We start from the raw sequence: 23,258 nt of genomic DNA, 5'->3' as shown, positions 1-23,258 counted from the left end.
TTTCCCGTTTAGCCTCCGGGAATTGCCGTTCAAGTATTACTTCAGAAGATGATATGTATGAGTGTAAATGAAATGTAGTCTTGTACAGTCTCAGGTCGACCGTTTCTGAGATGTGTGATTAATTGAACCCCAACCACCAAAGAACACCGGTATCCACGATCTAGTATTCAAATCCGTGTAAAACTCCTTGAACGCTGGAGCTCTCGACTTCCTAATCAGCTGATTTGGGAAGATGCGTTTACCACTAGACCAACGCGGTGGCTCTCAAAACTATAACCGAAATCGAGTTACGTAACGGTTACATCAGGACCTGTAACTTAACTTATAAATAAAAAGTGACTTCTCTTTATTTCATATGAAATGATAATGATAAACTGCAGTAAGTATGCTAAACAGGAAAAACAAAGAAAGTCTGCAGTAAGTATAAAAGTTCTCCATTACAGTCACGTTCTGCTGATTTTTTTTTTTTTTTAATATACAAAAATGGAATATTGAGTTTTTAAAAATTATAAACATCGTAACTATTGTCTTCTAGTGAATAGTTCTTTGGTTTCTGCCATTCCTTAATTTATTATAATGCATTTTTTTTTGTGGTTTAAAATAAAAAGTAAAAGATATATAAAAGAAGAGAATATTTTTTTTAACTTATGTCTTGGTTAAGTTTATTGTGCAGACTTATTGTGGACGGTCTACTTATTATCACTGCTGCCAACTATCTAACATTACTAGTTTATTCGTATTTGAACAATAAGTTACTGCACCTTACCGTGCTTTGAATACGTAAGAAAGAACTCAATAGAAAATTACTGTCAGGCATTTTTCTGAATTAAACTTCATCATTATTATTATTATTATTATTACATAAATCAGTAACCAAAGAGGCCAGAATTCAAAAATGTTAAATTCGACTGATGAAGCTGTATCTAAATAAAAAAATATAATTTGTAAAAGATAAAACAATAGTAAAGACACTAACATTAAAATGCTATACGTAGCTGTACAGAAAAAGCTCGTTTAGTGAATTATAAAGTACTAGAAACGAAATTTTTTTTTTTAAATATTGTAGTGAGTGATATTGTAAAAATTGCAAGAATTAATGATCGAGAACAAAATGCTTGTTAAAAACTTAATTGATTGTTAATGTTTTTTAACTTATCTTTTACTTGCTATTTTAATAATAACCAATTGTTTATTTATTATTATAAAACTATATATCGAAGTCTATTCGATTAAAATAAAAAGTATCTAAAGATAAAACCAGTAATTCGTAGTAAGCATTGCCGGATCAACGGTTTCTTAAAAAAAGGAAATATCAAAAATAAATAATTAGCAGTACAGATAAAATATGAATAAATTTACGAAGTGTGTGAAATGGAGTGACATCTGGGTAGAAAATAACTTTCTTTACGATGGCATACATATATCCTTTACAAACTCCCGCCCTTTTTGATGTATACGGCTTCAGTAAACACAGTTTCGCAGTAGCTTATTTCATAAAATATGATAATTTTAATCGGTAGACGCAGTTGATTGTCATTTCCGTAAGTAATTTTAGTAGTTAATATTATTCAACACCGCAAAGTTTTACCTATTTGTATGAAATTTCACATAAGTTTAACGTTTTAGTAAATTAAGATGTTATTCTTAAATGAGCCAAAATACGACCTATTCCTTAATTGTACTTGTTAATGTTAAACAGTATAATTTTATCGAACGGTAGTAACTTTATCACGTTGCGTTGATTCTTCAGTAGATATTTATATTATTTTACTATATTAAATATAATAGTTAATTTTAGGATAGAAATTTAATTTTACAGTTATATCTGTAGTCATATAAATTTATAATGACTTATTTCTTTAAGTATGTATTAATTATTTATTGATAGTAGGAGTCTTAGTTTATAATTCATGTAATAGCTAAGGTGATTAAATTTCGATTATTATAGAAATAATAATGGTATATTTTAATTGCATCAGAAATTAGACATTCTTGTATATTGAAATACTAAAATAGAACATTTTAGATTATTTACTGTACTAAAATTCTCAATTTATTTCTGTATTATACAGACATGTTGAAAAGTATTTCACATTCTGGGATGGATGTAGGGTTGTTGACCTATTTACCGTTATAGAAAGGGTTTTTTCCCTTCTGTTCAACAAATGTAACTACCATCTTCTGAGAAATGACCACTATACTATTGTCAACTAACAAGTGTATGTCTGTGTCTGTGTGTGTGTGTGTATATATATATATATACATACACACAAAATTTTAGGTAGTATAACCCTTTCCAACCTCTATTTATCCGCATGACAGCCATACATTCATTCAAATAACGTCCGCAAACACTGAATAACTTCAGAATCTCAGTACCTTAACCATATGTTATAATTTACAACCAGAAAACTTTAACTGGGTCATAATGCATATGGAATTCCATTTTCAATTCTGTAAAAAAATATTATTGAAGAGTGAAAGAAGTAGAGACAGAGAAAAAACAGCTTTAAACATTTTATCTGGTATTCCAAACAGTTTTAAAGTTCTCCATAAATATTTAATTATTTAATTTATTATAATAGAACAGATTTATTCATTCAAATCTGCACTTTCTATTAGACTAATATAAATTAAAAGTAAATAATTGTATTTGCTTATATGTTAGTATTTTATATTTTAATCTACAACTTAATTTTTTTTCTACGTTTTTATATTAAAACAAAAGGTGGATAGATTTTAGCTGGACTAAATTGCGTAAAAAGGGATTCTCTTATACAATAAATACACGTTTTTAATCCGGTTCAAATCAGTTAGGTTTTTCATTTTTTTCATATTACGTAACAAACGCGATCGATATGAATCCTTTTTTTATTAAACTGAAATAATATAAAATTAAAATTGAACACTAAACTTTATCTTACAAGTATTACAACTATTTAAGCTATTAAACACAAATTTTTTTTTTATTTTTTTGACTGTTTTATTTACATTCAGTTTCCCAAAGAACGAAACTATAAGGAAATTTTATAAACTACATATAGATAATATAAAATTAAAAATTCACTAAGGTATATAAAATATGTGCGTGTAATTTTTTTTTAACAAATGGAACAAGTTTGAGTATTAAGATCAAGACCAAGATCTCGTGGACTTACTTATTTGCTGATAAGGTGGATATATCAATCCATCGGGTTGTAGTGGTGAACGCGTCTTCGCAAATCGGCTGTTTTCGAAATCGAGAGTTCCAACATTGAAATCCTTGAAAAGGCAGTTACTTTGCATACACAGTTGCCTATTAAAGGCATATACTTTATGCGGATTTGAATACTAGATCGTGGATACCGGTGTTCTCTGGTGGTTGGGTTTCAATTAACCACACATCTGAGGAATGGTCGATCTGAGACTGTACAAGACTACACTTCACTTACACTCATACATATCATCCTCTGAAGTAATACCTGACTGTGATTCCCGGAGACTAAACAGAATAAAATTAGGTGGATATATCATTTATTAATTACTTTTAATATTTTTATTAGAATTTAGTTACCGCTACTTTACTAGTTACTTGTAATAGCTTTGTTTCAAGACAGAAAGAAATTTGAAACAGATTAATTAGCGTTCTCTCCCCTTGCACCCCAGCGAGCGATACAAATTAATGTATCTTTCGGCTTAGGACTATTTAGTATTGACAGTATACCGATAATACCTAAATTACCGAAATTTTGGTTCATATAATAAAAGATCTTAATTGTAGTAGTTATCGATCTGCAGGTCTTCAGGTGTATAGACTTCTTAAAATTTCTGAATTTAATAAATCCGTAAACTATGGGACGTTCAGCATCATTGCACATATAGCAGGTATAAACCAGCCCAGACAGGGACTGATTTATATTAGGTATATTGTTCGGTCTGCCACCAATAATAGAAAAAGATGTATTCTCGTCCGTTTCTAAATTCTTACAAGGACAAGCTTTATATCTATGGGTTTTACATTATTTAATTCGCTGTGTATATATATCTATATACAATTTAAATTTTTCTTTTTACTGATGGATTTACAATTTAAAAATATTTGGATTTGTGTGTGTGTGTGTGAGAATATTTTTTAATCAGTTCCGACATTTTTTCTACATTAACGACTTTTATCCATAATTTTTATCCAAAATTATCGATATTTATTGTGCCTATAGTAAGCCCAATATTGACTTCTATTTGGAATTTAGTCTACTTATATCGTTGGAACAATTAACGTCTGTTTTAAAAAGTTGTTTCGGAATAAAACAGAGTACTTACCGTACGTATTATTTTAAATAAAAATGTTTATTTGACATTCAATATAGAAGACAGTACAAAAAGATTAAAGTTAAAACTCTGTAATATTTTCAATATAAAAAAAGATTTATTAGTTTTATTTATACTTAGTTACTACGAAAGAAAAATTATTGAACACACGCGACGTATAAGAATTACTAAAGATAAAACTCATCGGGAAAAAAGACTGTCAATGTACTATAACAATGTCCCTCTTGTTTTTAAATTTACCTAATTTGTATGGCAGAAGAATACTAAAAGACAATATCCATTCTGTATTATTGCAAGATATGATCTGTTTAACCAAGAATAACGTTCGATGCAGAATTTTAATTTATTTTTGGAGATGTACGTACATCCACCTCGAATAGTATTCATCACCAGTTCCTTTGCACAACAGCAGCATATTAATTATCGTCTTCAGTGTGCCCATATTTTTTATCGAAATCTTAATGTACGGATTTGTGTATGTGTATGTTTATTAAGCGTGCGGTAGTATATATGAATGTTAACTCACATACAGACGCGAAAGTGCAGATATTTTATATCTAGCAGAATATATATATTATTTTAATTAAGTTCAAATTATGTACTTCCCTTTAATGCGATGATAAAATCATGTTTTTTTTCTCCTAAATTAATATAGCCTATTTTTTTACCGTATCTGTAAAAAGGGTAGTTTTAGATTAAATGAGTTTTTCTAAGAACAGAAAATTAGTTGTAATTATTTATACAAGGTAATTTGAATATTACGTAAAGGGGTAAAAGTAAGATAAATTGCTAGATCTCAGAAGTTAATACATAATTAAGATAAATTTTATTTAATAGTTTATCCCTGAAGGTTGAGGTAGGTAATGTTTGTAACCGCACCTGAAACATAGTCTAGACTGGATCAAATAAAAAAAAACCGAAAAGGGTTTATGCAACCCTCCTGAGCTACAAAGAATAATTAATAACTCCACCCCATCCTGTTCAACAATTCACTTATACGTTTCTACTCTCCCCTTCATTTTACACACTACATAACAGGTGAACGTCTGCTTTTTTTAATGCATTTCTTCCTCCTTTCTGTCTTTCAGAATCATTCATGTACGGATGAATAAAAAAAAAATCCCCTACCGTGTACATCCTTGTGAACCTGCAAGGTCGACATCACGGTTATTTATCTTCAACCTGTTTATTTCTATATCTTCTCAAGTGTTTTTAAAAATAAAAAATACAAGATCCAGTTAATGCAATAGAAAGGTGTACAATAGAAATGAATAAGATTTGTTGGCGGGTGTAAATTTTTTATTCGTATAAATATATTTACGTTTTAATAAAATATTAGATCACAATTATTTTTAAATAATTACTATGTTTCAGGCAGGGCTAAGAGTTTTAAAATAATTTGGTAATTAAAATGGATTTTTCTTGAAAGTAATCATCATTAAAGAAAAAAGAAAACAGATACAGAAAATATCTATCTACATTTTGAAACAATTTTTGAATAGTTTTATTTTTATTTTTGTAAGAACTCATTATGTTCCTTCGAACAATGTTTCTAAAATTGCAGCCGATAATATCAAATGTTGTAAGCGGAAAAATTTAAACTGTTTTTTTTTTAATTTTATGAAAGTTGTGCACACGTACAAACATAAGTTTAATTTAAATTTAACAAAATTTTATCAATCTATTTCAAAAGATTTTATACATAATAAATATAAACATAAATATAAAATATAACATATTATATAAATATAATTATAAATATAAAATATAACATAAATATAAATATAAAAGATAAATTTAAACAAAGACATTTAACTTGAAACAAAGATTTTAAACAGACATTTAGATTTTTATATTGCTTTTAAGGACTAAAAATAGGAATTAAAAAGAATACATATTTTGATTAAAAATTAGACCGTACCTTTAACTATTATGATCGGTTTGTTTCGGATAATTTACCTTAGTACTAAAATGAATAAATATGTAATTCTAATTCAGAACAAAACCGGCAACAAGGTTTTAGAGAATTTTAAAACGAAATAGAAAAATGTAAAACCGTTTTGATTTCACTAAATTAAGATCAGTTTTTTAAAAGTACAATTACAATTATTAGCCGTAGATTATTACTTTGGTTTATTATCAATTAAATTATTAAACACGAAATAACAAATAATCTAATAGTAATTCTTTTTCTTTTTAAATAATAACTAAAGCATGCGTAAACCATAATATCGATGCAAGTAGTTTTCGACGTCGTAACAGTTTGTGTCAGTTTACGGGAAAAGTTAAACCGGTTTAAATTTAATTCTTGGGGAAAGTCAATGACGTTTGATTTTTATAAATCTATTGATTTTAAGTTAATAAATAAATCAGTATTTTATGAATACACGTTAACCAAAAAAATATGATGAGGGCACCAGATGACTTCCTTGTCAAACGCCTATTAAATTACATATACACATTTTTTTTTAAATGAAAAGTACATAAAATTTTATTTCATTAATAACTTCTGATATTTTTTCATATTTTTTTTCTATTATTATTGAATTATTATTTATCGTAAAACATTTTTACAATAGAGGTAAATAATTATTAATAAATCAATATATATAAATTTTAAAAAAAGATATGAAGTTTGATTCGAACCGATACGTGCCTTCCTCTTTTAAGATCCAAATATTTCATTAATTAAAATTTCATATTGCTGTAACTCTGGAACCAATAAAAATAAGTACCACTTATGATACATCGTATTTCTCAATGAAAGCTTATTACTGCAGTTAAGAAAAAGTACAAAATTCAATTTTTGTTTGGGTTTTGGGCTTTTTTTAGACGCTTTTGGTTCAGTCGATTGTAATCAAAAAGGGAAGTGCACAACTAGATGTTACAACAGTCCTAAATCCAAAATTTCAACATCCTAGGGCTAATAGTTTTTGAGTTATGCGAGATTCATACGTACGTACAAACGTCACGCCAAAAATAATAAAAATGGATTCAGGGATGGTCAAAACGGATATTTCCGTTGAAATCTGAAAACCGACATTTTTCGCGATCATAACATTTCCTTTACTTCGTACAAGGAAGTATATATATATATATAATATATGTAGTTATATATATAATATATGTAGTAGCTGAAGTATGTACGTGTACTGAATGATGTATAGAAGTGATTATAGTTTAATTATTTTTTCCTATCATCTTGGGGGTTTACACAATCCATCCAGGGTATATATTTAATTAAATAATCATTTTTTTGGTAGTTGTAATTTTATTAAGAAATTGAGTTAGATCCATAAATCTGTTACGATTGTTTAAAATGCGTTGAAATCTCAGTGCGATACATGGCAATTTTGCACAAGTCAGGTTCCGTTATATTCGGCAACGTTACTTTAATTATTATTTACAAAGAAAAAAGAATTACTTTTAGATTATTGTATTATTTCGTGTTTAATAATTTAATTGATAATAAACCTAATTAATAATCTACGGCTAGTCTTAATTTAATACTATGGCTAATAATTTTAATTGCATCTTTAACAAATTTGTTCACTGAATCCTTCTAAATAAATTCACTTGATTATTGTCACAAAGCATAATTTTTTAATGGAATATGATTTTTCCTAAATAGAATCTATTAACAATTTGAAGATAAAAACCAAAAAACCTTACACATGCAATTATTCATGACTGAAATTCAGTTTATTGCTGATCTATTTAATTGTTAATAATATACCGGTTATAACGGCTATTTTAAACGAAAATTCACGTTCATTAAGAATTAAATAAAATATATTTCAGTAATTTTTTTGGAGTTTTCACATTTCAAGTTTTTTCTTTAAAAAAAAAATATAATTGCACGGCGGATTGTTTACTTACCTTGTAACATATTTGTGTCACCTTTCACCATATAATTTTATCTACACAAGTTTATTATAGTCAAGGTCATCCGTATTAGATCTAACTCATCACAAACACACGAACAGATATATGTAGGCAGATAAATTGGTTGTAAAAATTCGAGAGGATGTATGTTTTTCTTTGGACAACAAAGATATAATCTTTTTTTTTTCTTTTGATTGTTTACTTATTTTTAGTTGCCCTACTAGTGATGTAACTATATTCCTCGCAACAAAAAACAAACTTGAATAGTAGTACATCATGAGTATTTCAACCAGTATACAGGCTTGTGCGTACGTGTGTCGCCCTTGCGGTATCTTTAGTAACATGAAATGTCGCCTCCAGCCCTTGACCCGAGTTATACGTCCCACAAATCTTCCTCTACCATTTCTGCTTGACAACAAAACGCCTCTTCTTAATAGTATATGTCTTTCACAATCTTGTAGTTTCCACTCGGCCTTACAGCCCATTACTGTACATTTTGTTGTTGATAACCGCCTAAGATACTTGACTGTTTATCCTTGTTTAGATAAGTTGTTCACATGGCGCCACGATATTATTTACCAAAAATGATGATACATGATTTGGTTACTCGGCTGTTTTATTCATATTAATTTGCAAGGGCGCAATACATGTTTAAATATAAGTTTATATTTAATCTAACTCGGGATAAACATTATACGTATTTAAATATTAATGTAATTGAAAATAATTCAATTAAAACATTTTTTTTTTAACCTTGGGGACCACCTTTAGGTATCTCTTCACAGGATGAGATGAATGACGAGTAGCGTGTGAAAATGCCATGCCTGACCGGGATTCGAACCCGGGACCTCCGGATGAAAGACCGATATGCTACCACTCGCGCCACAGAGGCCGGCCAATTCAAACATTTTTTCTCTTTCTTTTTTTTTTTAATTTGTGTAACCTTTAGGACTACCGTTAGGTATTGCTTCAGAGGATGAGATGAATGATTTGCAGCGTGTGTGAAAATGCCATGCCTGACCGGATGGCATTTTCATACACGCTACAAATCATTCATCTCATCCTCTGAAGCAATATGTAACGGTGAACCAGGAGGTAAACAAAAAATTGTTTGATTTGATAAAACGATACGCGTTGAAAAAATCTTTCTATTTTACTAAAAAGATAGATTAGTTTTTTTCAACATTAAAACATTAGCGTAACAAATTATTTCCAATTAATTTAATCTTGTTTTCTTCTGAAAATGCTAACATTTGAAATACGAAATTTTCTCCTAATAGTTATTATGACATATATATATATATATATATATATATATATATATATATTTCTTCTTTTTTTTTGAGAATATAATTTATACTCAAAGTAGTTAATCCTACGTCATATAAAAATGAATAACAATATATAATTGTTTTTAAATTTACTTATAGTATCAAACCGATATAAAATAATTAATTTTATTTTGACATAAATTTATTTAAAAATCAAAAAATCTTGCGATTCGAAGAAGTCTGTGTTAACATTTTTGAGCTGACGCAAAATATTTTCTAAAAAAAACTATTAAACAACTCTTAGTTATTGTATACTTTATAAAACTTTTAATTCGAATGTATAAATTACACAAAAGGCCTACTGTTATTTTTTTTAAATACACCATTCAGCTCACGTATACCTAATTTAAGAACTGAAACATAAGATTATCTAAAAATCCTTGACTCCATTTCTTAGTTTTTTTCTGTTGAAAAAAATTACAAGAATTACTTAAACATCATCTGAGACAAGTTACTGAATGGACATTACTTCTATGTTAATACTATTATTAAACAATAGAATTTTTTTTTAAAAAACCTTGTACTTAAAAATTATTTTCTACAGAAATATAGGAACATCGAATTTTTAACACTCCAACTCGATGTTATTACTAAAATTTATAAAACATTTTCAACTCAAAATTATTCAAAAATAACGATTTATTTATAACGGAAGTATTTCTTCAGTGAACTACAAATATTTGCACAAAATTTGTAGTTTGACGAGAACTCCTTTTAGGAACCGTATAGTTTTAAGTCAGTCTATACATTGCAACAGTAATCTGGATACGCGCGAGCACCCTATTTAGTTTTTCTAAAAATTTTATATGGAAGATTCCTTTGGTTTTCCAGGTAGTACAATAGTATTTGCTGAACGGTTCAGAAATTTAACACGTTATGAAATATAAGACATAGAAATGGGTTTGTAACCGTGAAAAAATCTGAAAAATAAGATCTGCAAAGATTTTTTTCATCATATTTGTAGTAAAAAACAATAATTTATTATTATAAGGTATTTCGCTAAACGCTTTACGACTAATATAAGTCCTGATTTGCTGTCGGAGAAAAGCATCGATACCCAAAAAGAAGACGTAAAGCGTAAACACTTATCGCACAATAAATTTAATATTACTGAACTCGTGCTTATGTGATATAAAATTCGATCAGTCAAAGAATGGAAATTAGATGAATAACTAACAAAGGGACAGTTTCGTTAAGATGGAGGGTTTTTAATGGTATATTAGGGCTTACTTTGGAAAATGAAAAATTAGGAAAGTAAGAATAAAAACTCATGGCTTTCGTCGTCTGACACGAATAAATGTTTGACAAAGTTGCATGAGAAGGGTACTGAGAAAGACCGGTGATAATTTCAAGTAAATTAGTAAATTTATTAGAGTTAAAAAATTGTTGTTCTGTAGTATGGAGAACATGAGAAGAGGTTTTCAAAGCTAACGGTGTTAAATTATATGTTACTTATTTTTTCCCTAAAAAGGGAAAAAATAAGTAACATAAGTTTAGGGAAGTAATAAGTTCTCTTATTCCCTTATACAGAAAAGGGGATAAGAGAACGTTAGAAGGAAAGGTTTGGAGAAAAATGAAGATACATCGAGAACTGTTGAACTCGAAAAATGCAGTGTATACTTTCACAGGCGATGTACTCATAGCAGAGGACTTAAAAAATAACAATGTTGAAAGAAAGCTTCTTTGGAAAACGGGTGCAATAAGTAGATAAACGAGGGGAAGATGAAAATTCTCGTAATAGGAAAGCAGGACGCACACACAAGTAACTGTTCAGAAACAAAGTATGCCAAACCTACTTAAGCACGAGATAACAACGCTATTCATAGGAACTGCTGTAAAGCGCTTTACACCCTTGTAGCCATAAGATAGACCATTTCAAGCAAAAAAACTGATTTATATATTTTTTTAATCTAAAATTAGGGGATAGTTTTGAATTGAAAAGCTTATAATTATAAGTTGGGTGGTCTGTAAACTCCTCATACTGTGTTGTTTACTTTAAATTTTAGTGAAGCGCAGTGAATGGAAACGTTGTAATAAAATAAATGTTTTGTAGTTATAGATATCCAGCCAGAAATTAATAAATTAAGGTAAATTATTAAGTTCCGAGAAAAAACGGGGAGGGGAATCGAAAAGGACAAATTTTCATATTAAATTATAAATTTGTTGTTATTTTACAACTGCTTGAAAAGAACTCGTTAAGGATCTACAATGGTTATTTGTAAGATAAAAAAATGTACGTCAATATATGCATAAATATGATAAGAAAGATCTTTCAACGTTTAAAATAAAAATACGAGTAATTTCAGTAAAAAAAAAAACAAAAAAACTGAAAGCTTTCATAATACATTAATAGTAATGAACTAGAAAAACAATAAAATTAATTCTATTAATTAAATAAATAATAAGTACAAGCAAATGAACGAACTATTATCATATTTAACTACGATACTTAAATAAATATTAGGTTTTCGTCGAACAGAATATTTATCTAAGGACTATTCCAACTTGGACTTGTATGTTTATTCAGATAATGGACTCGAAATTAGTTAATAAATTTTGCTTTAGCTTAGAACCGTTTCATAACGTTAAATTATTCATGATATGGAACCGTTAATAAAAAAAAACGTAGAAGGTAATAATCACTCAATATTCAATAAAAATAAAGAAAACAATAATTATTTATATAACCATCTAATCTAACATTCTTAAATTTTAATAAAACTAAGCAAATAAAATTTATTTCCTTATTTATAAATTACAATAGAGTAAGATAACGTACATACAGCAAATTAATACATATAAAGGAAAATACTGTACGCAGGTATAACTAGGTAAATCGATTGGATTTTATGTTATAAAATATAACATATTATAGCATGTATTAATACATGCTTTCTCACCATATCAAATATGCATGATTTATTTACAAAAAATATTGTTTAATTTTAATGTCATTTACACATTGTACTTATTTTTATAATAGGTAATTACAATTTTCTGCGCTTGCATTATGATTATTTATGACCGTTACTATCTTTTTTTTGTTAATGAAAGTATTATTTTTACTTTTAAAATATGTTACAGTTTTAGGTTACAGTTTTTTCTGTAACCTGATCATAAAGTTTGGAGGTCAAAGCAAGACACAACGTATAAGGAAAGGGTAATTTGTTTAAATCATGATCACGTTAACGAGTTCATATGCAAGGTTCCATAATTAATCATTTTTGCTTAAATATTAGGTCACTTTAAAGAAACGAGTTATTGTATCATAACTTAAACAATATTGTTTTAAATATTACATTTTTTCTTTCTACTTCTTTACGGCTTAGTTTTAATATATAATTATAAAATTACTAAACGGTTAATTTTCCGATTGCGTTATGTGTATATCAAGGAGAAAACGCCGGAAATGGAATACCATGAAGCTATTTGTGATGATAAAACAGCATCTAAAAACATTCAATCATAATAGAATAATAGCGATTTTGTACCAAATAAGAGCCGATACTCGTGAGTAGTTCCGTTAATTAAACTTCAGCGATTAAATACATAAATCTTAAAATTCTGTCCGGTAGTAGGATACATCAAACGTCTGAGAAAATTGTTTATATAACATAGTATTATAGTTATTTTCAAACCGTTTATATTGAATTGCTAAAAATTAAAACCGATCAATTTTTTCAGTAAAAATTAATAAGCAATTAAGACCAGAACAGACTCCATAAATTGAATACAAGCCCGATTAAAAGAAAAAACCATTTTATAACGTCAAACTTTGCTTGGGTCAGCTTATTGATAAAACGTCTTGTTTCAATCTTGAATGTCTGTAAATATTTATAAAGTGAGTAATCGACTGTCCAAACAATTTTATTTTTAACTCTTTATTTATTTTATTTTACTCAACTTTCTTTAATATTTTCTGTTAATGGGGTTCTATATCATAATTTTACGTTAGGTAGTGTTTTAACCCACAAGTAATTTTTGTTTGATAGTCTTAATATTTTTAGAATGTTCGTAAATAGTAACGAATTTTAAAAATGAATATACATCATAAATGATCTTGTTCCTGCTTTGATATTTTCATAAATTAAAGATTTATTTTCACGGATAATTAACGGTTAAATTTTAACCGTGATATTAAAAGCGTTTGGTTCAATATAAGAAAACTTTATTGATCTATAAATATATCTTCAACCATAGAGAAATTCTAATGAAACTTATTTCTCTATAGCTATAATTCAACGTATCTGAACGACGGTCCACACTTGACGTAGGTATGTGAAAAAGTCAAAATGAAGATCTCTGATGGAATAACCAGCCAATATAAAGTATTCGTTTACATTAGTATGGCTAGTTTGAATCAGTCCTTAGAATTAAAATTAGCAGTTCTTCCAAACAGTTAATTATAAAAATACATCTAGTATTATTGAAATGAATTATTCGTTATGAACAACCTAAAAAGGCGTTTAGTAGTCTAGGTTTCGAAGCAAAACTTATGTATGAAGTTCAACAAAATTGTTTAAATTTTCAAAAAGAAGACTTCGCTCTTCCTGCATCAGCAACGATTAAAATTAAATGTATATAGATATTGTTTTAAGCCGTTTGATCGATTCGCAAGTCTCCGGATATCAATTAAAGCTTAATTTAATCGAGCCCGTTGGCAGCTGTATCCTTATTCGTGTAATAAGGGAATCCGAAATTTGTCATATTCCTCCCTCACTACACAGGATATGTTGTTAGAGCGCAACAACGCGTTCGTGACCAGGAGATAGTATCGAATTAAAATGTAACTAGTCTGGCAGGTCTCGAGCTGAACGCCTCCTGTTGAGAAAATCCTTTGCTCCATATCGACACACCGATGAATATGGCTCATATGGTTTAATATGGTCATATGAATATGATTTAACATGAACGTCGTTTTTAATATCAAAATGTATTTTGGAAGGAAAACCTCAACTCAAAAATTTAATTGTAGATTGAAGGTTTGCAGTTAATCATGTCTCTTCAAGATCCTTCGATCCTAGATCGGTGATCTGACGAGAATGTGCGGTCACAAAATATCTTAAAAGATACTTTTTTCCATATCTCCATTCAAACACTTTTCTGATTTTCAAATAGGCTACATTGTATACTGTAAACAGGTGAAAATAGAAAAGTTTTATTTCGTCATCGACAACTAATGACGACATTCGACATCGGCTGATGTCATTCGTCTAAATTCAATAAAACGGAAACAAACGAGTTTTAAATGAGTTATACAAGATAACATGCTTATATTTTATATTACTCCTAATGACTTGCACTTGTAACAGTTTTTGAGGAAGAGGGGGTCGTTTGACACGAATATTATAAAAGCTATGCCGATTACTTCTAATACTGATCGCCTTGAAATCGAGACCAATGACTGACTGGACCTAGTCGTTAGCAAGGTTACAGCACGCCCTTGTTTATGTTATTAACAGTTTCCGTTCAGAAAAGAAATGTCACCCTACTACAACTGTTAACTCCTGCTGTCGCTACAAATACTACTACACCGAATGAAGTACCGTATTATTCCTGCAGAACCGTAGCGTACTGTAAACGTCTACAGGAGAATATATTATATACTCGTTTTAGTAAATTCAGCCTCCATAAATATGACCTCAACCTCCAGTTTTACTGTTTATTATTGCCTCCAGCAATTAAATACTGTCTCAGGAAATAAACAGTAAAGTTCTATGTAACTCGGCAAAACCTACACACTACGTTATGAAATGAACTTTGTTATTAATATTTAACACCTATCGTACTATAAAATACCTTTAGAATAAGTAAAATGTATATTGAACATGTAGGTTTACTAACATATGTTTGTAAAAAAAATTTGCGTCCACTCATTTTTTCTTCGATTCAGTTAAAATATTCCCGTAATACTTTTTACGCAGTTATTTATCTGGTGGAATAATTATGCAATTTAATAGATAACTACATTTTTGTAATGAACAACTACAATTTTAAATCGTCGTTATGTATATAGTTAGTTGTATGAATAGGTATCTTTAATTTAAAACATGTGCAAACGTTAGTTTACGTACTAATTCTAAAATAGATTTTGTAAAAAAGTCTGTACTTAGTGGAACATTAAATTTGTTTTTGATTTGGTAACAGTTATCGGTTACGATGATGCATTGTTTAAGTATATAAACTAAATTAAAAGTTTACTTAAATGAATTTTTCGTAATGGGATTTTAATTATTATTCTATTTATTGTGCAAAGCTTGCAGATCTCAGCTTCAAACATTAGATATAAATAATGTATACAACATTTATTTTTATTCATCTTTAATACCTCGAGGCTAATTTTTTTACCTTTAAAAGTTTTAGCAGCTCCACTACTTTATTGCAAATACTATTTTAAAATAAAATAGTTTATAATCGCTAGATAATTAATACATTTTTATCAGCGAATGAAAATAAAACGGGAAAAGAGTAAGATTTTGATCGAACCGATAACATCGTTAGCAGAACTTTTTCAGTTAACCACTAAAAAAAAAAAACAATATCATATTCAAACAAATAAATACCCAACATAGCCTATCCTCAAAAAGATCTTTAACACTTTTAAATTAAATCTGTATTAAAAAAAGAAAGATATTGAAGTAAAGAACCTGTACAGGATATAGCATTTTCGTGAATGCTAAGAATGGCATAATCAATCTGACTAATATCTCAAAGATTTATTTTATGAACCTGAACGAAATCTCAGCTGTAGCTTAGAATAAAATAATTACAAGTATAAATTACAGGTAAATTAAAAAATTATTTATAATATAATTAAAAATATATATTTATAAATAAATAATTTTTTTTTTAATTTCTCCACTCAATTGGAAAATCTAATTTTTCTTCTACTTTTCGGAAAATGTCCGTAAATAATAGAAAGATATAAGGAAATTTGAAACAATTATCATAAGAGAAATAAATAAGATTACAGACAAGATTTTGGCAAAATAATTATTATTTGTAAATATTAACTTTGATGAATGCTCTTTGCAAAACGGGATGAAAAGCTATTTTACTCCATAAAAATTAGAAGAAAAAATGTTTTAAATAGTTTTAATACGAGCTCTTCTTAATTGAAAACCCAGATCCCATTTTTTTGTCGGAGGAAATATTATTTTTCTTGTAATCTATACCCTGTGATTGAGGTTTAGCTAAGTATCTTTTTGGAAATAATTATTAAATAAAATTGGAAATAACTGTCGAAAGAAATATTTTTCAGAGCTGACTGACAATGCCGTTTTGAATAATTCAACTGCTTCTTTAATAACATTGTTGAACGTTAATGTTCAATAACATTATTTCTTAATAATAACAAACCGGTCGGTATTATTATTCGAAGATGTATACTGTAAATACACATCAAGTAAATTTATGCACTAAAAAAAATGTGACGAAATATTCAATTTTTATCGAGTACTTATTAAAAATTTTAATTAATTGTCTCGAAAAGAAAAAAATGTTAATATTGTTTTATCAGGAACCAGTTAATTGCCAGTTAACTTGTATAGTGCAAAATTTGAAAACAGTTTAATCTCTAATATTACAGAAATACGTCTTAACATTAAATTTAATTGTTCGTTGAATAAATTACTCGTACATTTATTTTACCAAAAGAATCTTCTTCTATAAAAAAAAAAAAAAATATATATATATATATATATATCTGAAAGAGCAGGCAGGCATAAATAATAAAGCTCGGTGGGAATTGGTAGCGCATGAAAAGGTGCCGTACTTGACCGGGATTCGAACCCGGGACCTCCGCACAAAATGCTGAGACGCTACATACTCAGCCACGGCGGTGGCAATAACCATTTTTACCCAAATCCAAAATAATTTTTTAATTTTACATGTTATTTTATTACTTACTACTAATTCTAATTCGTATAAGTTTTTCATTTTCATTCAGATTTTTTATATTAAAAATAAATAATAAATTAATAGAAACGGAATAACCGGAAATTCACTCTAATACAACTTGTTTATTTACCAGAATAATGAATAAACGAAAAACGTTTTCGTAGGAATAATAAATTATTACAACAGCCGCCAAAATCTGGATCTCTTTTCTGTCAGTAACATTAATAAATGCTCCACAGGCTGGACGTTAAATTTAGATACGAAGTTTTATACGCGTTAAAAACTGATAAACATGTTTACGTTCATTTAGGAACAATTACAACTTTATATATTATTAAACTTTTGAAATCCCGGTTCTGAGCGTTACCACATTACGTCAAAAATGATTGGGATTGTTAAATTACATGCAATTTAAAAATCAAAACAGATATAGCGACCAAACACAATCCTTTTTTAAGGGCTTAGGTACTTGTTTGCATTTAAAATTTATATGAAATATTTTTTCGATTAAGCGAAATAATTTAATATCTAATACGTAAAATTTTTTAATTTCTAAAACGTACGTACACGAACCCTTAAAAAATAATATCAATAAACAAGCGCTGTTGTTAATAAAAAAATATTGAAAGTTTCGGAGAATAAAACTACTCTACATTTTTATACAGATTTCGTGTTGTTTAAGGGCAAGAGTTACTTTTTGGCGTCTGAATTTACTGTAACGGGACAAACAAATATCTTTAAAACAGCCTGAACCAAAAATAATGTGGAATACCATTATCTATAGTTACTAATGTACTGCAGTAGTAGTAAACAAAATACAAACGCACAGTAATAAAACCAGAAAAATTAACTTCGGCGTGAAATTATAATAAGAAAAAATTTACAAAAAATACTGGTTTATCAGATTTTTTAAAATAAATTCGCTTAACTATGTAAAGCTTCATTCTGAGTAATTCAATCACAATTGTCACAGATAAACAAAAATTTTAAATTTAGTAGTTAAATAATTCATCCGCTACAGATTTCGAGAATTCTTTTGGAAATGCCTCAAAAACAGGACGATGAAAATCCAGTAAAATATTGTTTGAATATTTTTTAAAGGTATGTTTTTCGTGAAATAAAACTAGTTTCATCCAAAACGGTTATTTTAAGTGTCGTTACGAATAACTTTATATCAGAATCGGCTTATTCTGGAATTGATCATAAAGATGTTCAAAATTAAGAACCGATCTGTTTGTTTTGAATCGCAAAAATAAACAGATGGGCCCATGCCCCTTACCTGGATTTTTATTGACGATCAAAGAAAGCGGCTGAGAATCTGATAATGGAGATCCAGGCGGAGTAAGAGTCTCATCCCTATTTTTCTGAGTCTCCAACAGCTTCAACTGTTGCTGAAGCAAACGATTTTTAATTAGAAAAATTTTAGGCATGATGGAAGATTCACTCGACCGCTAATAATCCACAACAACACAAAACGCGGCGGTTCTCTGAAATGTCAGTCACTATCACAATTCACCTGAACACTAATTGTCACAAAATATATAATATTCAGCATCGTTGAGGCCTGTATAACCTCAAAGTCAGAACGCATTCGTTGAATAAACATATAAGAAATTGCATTGAAGGAAAAAAGTAACGCATAACATAGCACTAAATATAACGACACAATAACGGACGGAACGCAATATCACTCTTGGCTTCGTTCTAGACGACTGGCCGAGTGGAGCGCAAGCAGAATTCACTGGCAACAGGTTGTAGGAGAGGCAGTCAGTAGTGGGGATCGCATTGCCAAGATCATGGCTAACCCGCGACCGCCATTTTGATCACGTGGGGTTAACTAGCGCATGCGCATCACCGCAATCTTTACTTTCGAATCACCGTTTGTTTCTTCTTCCCGTTCTAAGTAACGTAAGAAAAAGAATAAGAAGTGTGTAGCGAACAGCGAACGAACAGTAAAAACTTTATAAGTTTTACTTTTTCTCTTTACCGTTTTTCCTGTCCGCAGTCATTATCATTATTATTACCTCTGAACGCCGACTTTTTATGACATAATCCTGTTTCTCAACATCTTTTTTGTTTTATTAATATACTTTCGAGGTTTGTTTTAGCGATCTTCATATACAAAAATCCGTCATTTTAAACAAGTAATAATAATTAGGTAGTATTCATTCAGAAACAGTAATTAATTAGTAAAAATAATAATAATAATAAACAAAAAAATTTTTTTTTTAAATCAGTAAAATATTTAACTTACGACTTATCACTTGATATAAACATAAGATAGCGTATTGAAACATTCAGTTTATAACCTACGTAAACAGCTATGATACTTTGTTTACAAAAGAACGGGGGGCATAAAAACCTAAATAATCTTTTAAAATATTATGATAGTATTTTTTTTTTTACCTATAATAAAAATGTTGGAGAATCTTTTTAACAATAAAAATATTGCATAAACCAATTTAATATCTCGAATATTTGGCTATGTTTGTTTACATTTATCTTGTGTAATAGGATTTCTTATTACTTATGCTTTGATTTATTTTAATATTTAAAAAAAAAAAATTATTTGTTGCATTTTTAGATCATATGACCTATAAATAATCTTCTAAGATTCTTTTATGTAGGTGAATCGTACTTTACTTATATTTGGGTAGTAGCCTTTAATCACAATTATTTTGGTTCAAAAAAATTATTTTGGGAATATATTATTCACATGACTCCGTAAATAAGGATTCTCAATTTTTTTAGGGATTCACGTTTTTCTGAAAAATAAGCTGTTTTACATAATTACATCATTTTAACCTGGCTACCTAATAAATGTATGAATTCAGATAATTTAGATTTTTATTTCTTATAATGAATATACTTTAGTTTAAATATTTACCAAAAGATTGATACTTGACTACATATATAAGCTGTGATTTATAAATTACCCGGAGTGGAATTACTCTGCATAATGTATTTCAAAATATAATTGTACAAATCGTCATTAGATGCTTAGCAACAAAACCATAGCACCATTCATAAAATACCGTATCGAATTTTTTTTAAACTAAAAATAATGAAAGTCGAATAAGAGAATTTTTATTCAGTTATTTTTCAAAAATTTGATGTAAATTGTGTTTAAAACTGAGAAATTTCTTTGTTGGATTCTTATAGGATCAAATTTTTTTTTTTAATTTTAACAATTCTCCTCTGTAATAATTTAAAATTTATTTAAACATGAAAGTCTTTTCGAACTTTCGTTGTAAAACACCAACAAATGTATGCTAGCTCTGTTTAATCTACTTTGGTGCTGCATTCAGTAATGCCTCTCAATATTCGGTGGTTTCTTACCCTTAAATATTTACCTCATTTTAATTTAAATTTCTTACTTCAAATCTTATTGAAGTATAAATAATGAAGTATGTTCTGGCAAAGAAGTTTAATAATTATCAGGCACGTTCTCTTACATCGCATTAAAGTCTCCGCAGATAAATTCAATTATACTACCATTGTATCTTGTATATAATTACATTTTTGTTTAATTATTAGTTTTTTTGTGTAATATTAGGATATGACTGTCATATTACCATATTTACCACAGTTTATAATATAATATATTTATTTCCTAGTATTCTGATAGAATATAATTTCATTTTTATATAGTTGTGTGTGTGTGTGTGTGTGTATATATATATATATATAGAGAGAGAGAGAGAGAGAGAGAGAGAGTTTTCATAAACGATATAGAGGCTTTATTTCAGTAGAGCGTTTCAAATGAAATGTGTTAATTTTATTTATTATTATTTTATTTCAGCACTTGTTTATTAATATTATTAACAACTTTATTATATCACACTATTGTTAATTCAAGTTGTGTAATTATTTATAATAATTAGACATTTATTTATTGTGATGTAAACAACGTAATGCTCTATTATGTATTATTACTTTTTCATGTGGGCTTAAGGAGATATTTTATTAATAATGTATGAATTCAATTGACTACATTGTTGCTTTGAATTTTTTTTTTAATTACTGTAAAAAAATAGTTAATTAGTCGTATTTTGTACATGGTTTACTCACTGGTTGATGTAGTTATTTGGTAATTTGGTCGGTAAATGTTTGAAATGCTTATTATATTTTTACTATTTCATTCGAAATTAAATTTCGAAAAAAAATTGGTTTATTCAGATTAATTTGTTGTAGACTAAATCATTTGGTCGGCGGTTTATTCATTAGTAATTTTGAAATCATAAATTGACTGATTTCATTCTCTGCCACGTACTGTCAATGTTTAAAAATTCGAGATAACATTTTTCATCTTAGTATACACTAACATTTTCACATATTTCTTTCCTTACAGTTTTTATCTTCTACGCAATCCTTAATTATCATATTAATTAAATCTCAGTTTGTTAGATCGGCTAAACAAACGAATAATAATAAATATATTACTGCTACCAGAACATAATTATAGTAGCTGAATTACAATGATTATACCGGAAATGGATCGGTATATATTTCACGGATAACAAAAAGACTTCTCGACCATTTAAATGAAAGGATCAATGTAAGCAATTCTTGATTAGAATAATATTAAAAATCACAAATATTGATGAAAATTGAACGAACAGATTTATAAGAAATAACACTAATTTATAAGAAAGATTATTACTGTTAATTTATATGAATTTAATAATATGATAGAAAGTGTTAACCTATTAAAGATGTTCAAAATTAAACGATTCACAGTCGATGAAATTCTCAAGGGATTAGGCTTATTAATCTGTTCTATTGAGAATATACGTTTCTCGGGCGCCCTGGATATCATCTGTCAGTAAATGAGTAATTCTACCCAGGGGATCTAATTTATATGCAGGCATTCGTAACGTATGTTTCAACCAAATTCACAGTAATAAATCTTTACTTCTTCATTAAGCGACTATACTATTAATTTTTCCCTGATGTTTTCAATCCTTATACTTTCTCGTGCTATCGTTCATGAAAAGCAGCTGACTGAATGTATGGCTTTCCTTGTAAGTGATAATATTCTTAAAAAAAAAACGGTCAGTCCGTTCTAAATTGGTGAGAAGATTTTGATTAGTTATTAAAAGTAGCGACAGAAATATAGTTAGGATCTCTTTATTTACAAACAGAAATTGTTTACGTTCTACGGGTGTTTAAACATCCTTAAAATTTTGAATCTTTATTTTACAGTACCATAGGCTTTCTTGAGATGTACTAAAGAGATATAGGTAACATTATTCTGTTCGGCCTATTTACATGCAATCACACGGATTATGCATCTGATAAAAAAATAATGTTTATTCATATAAGATTAAAAGAACATGGTTAAAATTGTTGTGCGTCACCAGCGATGTTACAATAAATTATTTTATTTTAAACAATTTCTTTTTGCGCTTCATAATTCTGTATTTTCGTTGGCTGTCCTACCGTATTCATCCTTCATATCTTTTCTTTCTTTTGAATTTCATAGATCCTTTTAAGGATTATATTTATCTCATATTTTGACCTTCTTTTGGCTCATGTTTACGTGACAAACTTAATCGGTTATTTTTTCACTTTTGAATTTAATGAAATTTTCACCAGATTTTAAAAAAAAATTTCCTAACTCATCTCCGTACACTACATTAGTCTACACTGTGGTACAAAAACCTAAATGACTATTTATTTAATTATTTATACGTATTCAGTGGATTAAAAACCTGCTCATTTTACCGTAATTATGCTTTTAAATTATTCCTTCGTACATCCAAATCAGTACCTGATGGCTAAAATTTGGTATCCAAAAAAGCTATTTCTGAATGAGCTACTTCTTTCATTTTT

The 23,258-nt window shown here is 28.3% G+C and overlaps 1 protein-coding gene across 4 annotated transcripts in view; it reads right to left on the bottom strand.

Annotated features, from left to right (window-relative positions):
- The window catches only part of LOC142319518 (uncharacterized), a 113,263-nt gene extending 94,136 nt beyond the window's left edge, over positions 1-19,127 (bottom strand). For all 4 annotated transcript variants that reach the window (XM_075356886.1, XM_075356887.1, XM_075356890.1 and 1 more), the window contains exon 1: positions 18,703-19,127. In XM_075356886.1, the coding sequence (XP_075213001.1) occupies positions 18,703-18,853 (151 nt within the window). In that variant the 5' untranslated portion in view covers positions 18,854-19,127. The remainder of the gene's footprint in view (positions 1-18,702) is intronic.
- Positions 19,128-23,258: the final 4,131 nt, after the last annotated feature.

This window comes from Lycorma delicatula, chromosome 2 (assembly GCF_047948215.1).
Source record: "Lycorma delicatula isolate Av1 chromosome 2, ASM4794821v1, whole genome shotgun sequence".
Lineage (NCBI taxonomy): Eukaryota > Metazoa > Arthropoda > Insecta > Hemiptera > Fulgoridae > Lycorma > Lycorma delicatula.
This window is presented reverse-complemented; position numbering and strand designations above follow the sequence as displayed.